The following is a 6,000-nucleotide window of genomic DNA, read 5'->3' as shown; positions in this document are numbered from 1 at the left end:
AAAAAAAGAAGAAGAAATTTGCTGATTTTGGCTTAAAATAAGATTCTTTGTTAAACTTTTGCTCCCCTGGATCTTATACTTGTACCGCCATCTGTGCTGCTGCAGAATTCTCTGCTAGATTTCAATTAATCATTTATCGAGTGCCATGTCCTCTCTTGTCTCCGGTGTAACATCCTGGTTATTCCTAATTCATAGGAAGTTTTACTGTAGTGTGTTTGTGTGCTTGTAAAAAGCTCTGACGTCATTGACGCTTGAGATGCTGAAAGACGGCACAAAAAGACAATACCTCCAAAATGATTCTCTTCCTGTGATCGTCTCCACAAGTAATCTGGGCCACAACAAGTAGATTTTCCTTGAACTCCACATGTAAAGCTCGATTTTCTTACACACTTTTAAAGGGAAGAATGCAAATGGATTGACCAAACTTTTCTAGTGTTGCTGACTAGTCACTTGCTTTAGACTACAAAACATTACACTGAGATTAGCAATTTTAAAGCTTTTAATACAGATTGGGTTAAATAATTTTATAGCCTCGATGTTGACACCGTTCTGTAGCTTGATGGAAAATACATGCTGTGTAACTATCATGATGATTTCAAAGTTCACCGTCATTCCTGGAAGCAGCAGCTTACATAACAAAGTCACCATAAGGTCCACCTTCAGAGGAAGAGTTTGATAAATGATTGAACGTTTCAGCTGCTGGATGAGATTGTTGCGTCAGCCACTTAACAGAAGAACAATTAATCTTTAACTCATTTTGAAATATAACTTCCTCTGTAATTTTGGCAAGCAGAATTTATATTCACAGTGGTGAAGGTGTTTCTAAAATTTTGTACAACCCAAGTGATTAGTATTCAATTTAAGTACTTATTAAAACACAGATATATTAAGAGTAAATTAATTAATTTCGCTTTACTGGTTGATCCTTTCCCAACCTCAGTTAAGGTCACAAGCTCTGGGTAGTGAACTTAAGAGGTGAGGTGCTCACCTACCCCATCTCCAAGCATGAGCAGCTGATTAGCCTCAGCATCTGACTAGGATGCCTAGGTGTCTCTCACCCCAACTGATGGCCCCCGCGGAGGTTTCTTCCTGTTAAAAGGGATTTTTTCCTTCTCTCTGTCGCCAAAGTGCTTGGTCATAGGGGGTCATGTGATTGTTGGGTTTTTCCTCTGTATGTATTATTGTAGGGTCTACCTTACAATATAAAGCCCCTTGAGGCGACTGTTGTTGTGATTTGGTGCTGTACAAATAAAATTGAATTGAACTAGGTGGTGAGCTGTTTCAGTTATGTCCTACCAGGAGGAGGCCTTGGAACAGACATGTTGAGGGATTACATCTCTTGGCTGGGTCGGGAACTTTGGTGTTCCTGCCCAAGAGCTGGAGAGGAAAGACTTGGCGTCTCTTCTTGGATGGATTATATTAATTATAAATTTGTATGTTATTTAATAATCAAATAATTGCTGTCTATCTGTAAAATGGCTGTCAGGTCATTAACATAATCCTTTGAAAGCGATGGAAAATTGTGCAGATTAAATGTTATGTTTAATATACTTTTTATGGAAAACAAAATGGTGTCATGAGTTGCCAGCCAAATAATATTCAGTAGGTTTGTTACAGGTTATCATCAAAAGGAAATGATAAATCCTTGGATGTGGAAAACTGTTCTTTTTAAAACTTCTTTACAAACTTTGTGTGTGATTTAGGTTCCCTACGTCACTACAGCTCTCATTATGACGTCATCTATTTAGTTATGGTAAAAAACATTACTGCAAATGCAGCCGCCTAATTACAAATCTTTGCTCGAGGGATTCTGCTATTGATGATCACCTGTAATACATAAATGTAATGGAATGTGGTGGAGTGTAAATGGGAGATGAGTTATTAATTATTGATAAGTTATTATTCGAGTCATATGGATTGCCTTGAACTGCCAGCTGATCGAGGCACCAATTGAAATCATACAAGAGCTCTAAGCTGTTACGGAGCGTCTGTTCTTTGATAACTTGATTTTTATGCCTTTTTTATTTTTCAGTTTTAACCCGCCCCTGTGGGGTTGAAAGAAAATTGATCAGACTATTTTCTAGTTGCTTTGATTAGATCATTATCAACATGAAATGAGTTTCCTGCTCTACTTTCCGTGTTTCCTGCAGGTCCTCCGTGCTCCTTCTTGCCCCTCTTCTGGCTGAAACCGACCCAGCCCCTCATCGCGTCTCCAGGCCCACAAGCTCAGCCGGAGCCCAGCAAACAGAAGGTCTTTGCAGCCACTTCCGATGGATGGCAGAGCATGTACCAGCCTTCCGGGTGCCAGGCTCCCACATCCACATTCTGACGTCACCTGACCAATTCTACCAGGCAATGAAGGTCTGTCTCAGAGCATGTTAGCTGGTTTGACTTCACAGGATTTATTTTAAAAATGAGAACAAAGCTCTAGTCTGTTCAATATGAAACTTGATAGACGTGTGTTGACTTTTAATACATGTATCACTATGAAATTCCACAAGGTAACCAAGGAAGCGTTATTATCACAGTAGACTCTTCTCTGTGTACTCTGCTGCAGTGTCCACATTGCAGGTGACAATGATTAATTGTTCAAACATGTTTTAGTTGATGCTGACGAGAACTTGAGGAGGAAACTGGCATCCAGACATAATTTTTCTGGTATAAACAATCTGGAAAAACAAGGTACTTTTTAAACACTAAAATAAAAACTTGAGGTCACATGTTAATTCCCGTCTTAAGAAGATGATATCAGATTCACGTGTTCCACAAATTTAGTTTAGTTCTATCTCACTCAATGTTCCCTCTAATTTTTCATGTGTCTGAGCGAACACACAAACTCCCTGAGCGGTCCCTTGGACCACTGTGAGCAACAGCAGACGTGTGCACTGTGGTCACGCCAGCATCGAATCCATCCAAGTTACATGGTTTATTAAAATAATCAAATTACAGCATTTATGTTAGACTACTTTTACTGCTTTAGCCCACTTACAATGAAAATTTAAAAAAAATCTTGTTCATGACCTGTGTAGTATGTTAACACTATTGGAAGTAAAAATAACTTCAATTTTGAAAACAAAACTTTTTTAAATTAATTAATTTTTTATATAAGTCTGTAGTCTGGGAGAGAGTCCTGTAACTCTGTCTGCAAAATACAGTAAATAATGACCAATGTTGGGCAATTAATTATATAGTTACTTCTTCAAAAAAGTAACTGAGTTATGCAAACAACAAAGTTTTTTGCAGCTGTTTACCTAAAAATGCAGCCAAGCATTTTTTAAATAAACATTTCAAACTATTTACAGAACAATCAGCTGTTCTGCATCAAATTTGATGCCACACAAATTATTTGTGCCACTCCAAAAAATATTTCTGTCCACTATGAGATAAAGGAGAACAACAGCCTGATACCTGCAGGCCTGACAACAGGAGATGTAACACCTGTAACATTCAGCAGTCGCCTCATTGTTCTGACACACACAACAAAACTATTGACTACACTACACACTAACTACACAAGATTTGCGCTAAACATCGCAAATCTCTCACATCTCAAAACACCGCCGTCACTCCTAAAACTTCCCTCCTTCCTAAACAACTAAATGCCATGTTGCCATATCATTTTTTGATTGGTCGACATGGTACATTTTTCCACCAATAGGAAAGGGTGGGGTTTTTTTGGTTTTGTTTTTGCTCACAGGTGGAGAGTGCTTTCGAGCGTTTTCCTTATAAAACGCCATTTTTACCAGTTTCTTCCCGCAGTAAATATAAACAACGATAGTATTCAGGAAGAAAACCAAACATTGCATATATTTTTATCATAACTCTGGTTTTACGTGGCCTATCAACACAATTTAAAAACTGGTATAAAGTCCACACTTTTCCCATCAATTGTTCCGTCTGTCCTGCTCACATCTCCAATGGTTGTACACGTTGTCATTAACGTGGCTTCACTCCACATCAGCCACGCCGCTTTGCTAGCTAAAACACCGGTGTCGGCACATAAGGACGCTGTCATAGCCTGTCAACGACGTTGATTAGCTGCGTATATACGAATGTGAATCGCATTATTGGCTGGACTATGGGATAAGGTGGCATCGTTCTAATCCCATACGGGAGCAGCCAGTCACTTACTGACTAACACTGCAAAACAGAATTGTTAAAGTATTAATTTTAATTTCAATTCAGGTTAGATTTTTTTTTTGTGCGCAACGCAGATTTTCTGTGCGCAGAGACCGTGCCAGCAGTGCGCAATTGCGCATGCGCGCAGATTAGAGGGAACATTGCTCACATTGTTCATTTTTATTCTGGTTTTAACACTCTACAAATGGGTTCTTTTAGTTTCTGTAGTTTTAAATGTAGATGTTGACATCTTGTAACCGCGACGTTTTCTTTGTGAGTATTTATTACACGGCGTGCTGCGGGGAAAAGCCTGTTCTAACGTTTGAGTCTAAGGTTTATTTTTTAGCACCTGGCGGCTCTTTTTTTACTTCTCATCCGTAAATAATCTGCTCTTTCACGTGATTCAGTTTATTTTGAAAAGTCTCAACAGGATCTTGAGCTTTATTGTGAAAGGTTTATGTGGAACATAAACAAGCGGACACGCGATGCTGTTACCGTCGTTGTTGCTAACCACAACGCATAAAAACAGGCGCTTGTCCGTCAGTAGTGTGGTTATATTAAATATAAGAGAAAGAGAGAACTTTAAGAAATTAATATAGCCACTACAGTGACCATCAAAACGATGAAAAAATATTGCCGTAAACAGTTTATTTTGCGACACCACGAAACAAACGATAGCGTAAAATGAAACGATAGACGTTTTTATATCGTCATCCGATATATATCGTTATATCGAACAGCCTAGTTGGCTACTTCGCGGGTTTCGCCTGTCACGGGCTATTTTTAGAATGTAACTCCTGCGACAAACCAAGGACCACTGTATACTGAACCAGGTTGTTTTTTCAGTGTTAAACGAAGGATTACATGCTGGAGAAAATGGTGCCATTCAGTTATAGTGTGAGAAGAGAAAGACGAGATATGTGAGTTTAGTTTTTTTTATTTTATTTACGGCTGTAAGTAGGCTCTGTGCCCAAACTTTATTTCCTTCTGAAAAATTGAGACTCATCCAGGAAGTATATTTCACACATAAAATCCAAAGTTGCAGGCTTTGGGGCTGAAAAATGAAGCTAACATAGAATTGCCAAAAAGCGGTTTCTGGAATTGGTTTCCAAAAGCAAACTGATCCCCACCGATCCTCATCTTAGAATATCCCGACTACAGCTGTAACTAAAACAAACGGTTTACAATCTGGTACAAAAATGTTCTCTTTTATAACAAATTTACCCGTCCATAAACACTTGATTACTTTATTTTAAATAACTTGTTGTCACTTTACATTTTGTTAAAATTAAAGTTGGTATTGCGAGTGAATTGTCAGCTTAATTAGGAACTCTCCACTGTGTTTGTGGTGTTGGTGCCTTTTTGAAGCATTTTAACATAATTGAAGATAGAAATATTAGGGGTGCAACGATACACAAAATTCAGGGTTCAGTTCGATACTTTGGTGTCACGGTTCGATATTTTTTTTTCGAAAAAAATGTTCATGCTTTTTTAATTTGTTATTTATTAAAGTTATAAATATATATTTTAACTCAAACATAACAGGTTTTTTTTAATTTAATGTTGCTGAAACAACAAAGGGATAAAATAATAAATCTATCTGATTGAGAAATCACTCATCTTTGGAAAAGAGAGTTTATTACAGAGAAATGGCTCTTTCCAAAATAAAAGTTATACTATATGCTTCTTCTGGGCTATATTCTCAGCAGCATATTAAACATATCAGGTCCCCATATGGAGAATCATGTGCTACCGGCTGTCTAAATGACTCGGGTAAAGTTTGTAGCATGCATGCTTGTTGTTTTTGTTTGCTTCCACTTGTCTTTGCACTAGGATGATGTCGGCGTAAATGTGCAGTCATATTCACTGTGTTCCCACTAG

General features: G+C 38.0%; 1 protein-coding gene across 2 annotated transcripts in view; it reads left to right on the top strand.

Annotated features, from left to right (window-relative positions):
* LOC102298101 (CDP-diacylglycerol--glycerol-3-phosphate 3-phosphatidyltransferase, mitochondrial) overlaps positions 1 to 6,000 on the top strand; it is a 46,787-nt gene that overhangs the window by 9,138 nt on the left and 31,649 nt on the right. For both annotated transcript variants that reach the window (XR_006055304.1, XM_042227744.1), the window contains exon 2: positions 2,151 to 2,361. Coding sequence is in view for 1 of the 2 variants with exons in the window: in XM_042227744.1 (XP_042083678.1) it covers positions 2,151 to 2,361 (211 nt within the window). In the remaining variant the exon portion in view is untranslated. The remainder of the gene's footprint in view (positions 1 to 2,150; positions 2,362 to 6,000) is intronic.

The sequence above is a fragment of the Haplochromis burtoni genome, unplaced genomic scaffold, assembly GCF_018398535.1.
Source record: "Haplochromis burtoni strain Fernald_Lab_line unplaced genomic scaffold, NCSU_Asbu1 Contig_278, whole genome shotgun sequence".
In the NCBI taxonomy this organism is placed as follows: Eukaryota; Metazoa; Chordata; class Actinopteri; order Cichliformes; family Cichlidae; genus Haplochromis; species Haplochromis burtoni.
This window is presented reverse-complemented; position numbering and strand designations above follow the sequence as displayed.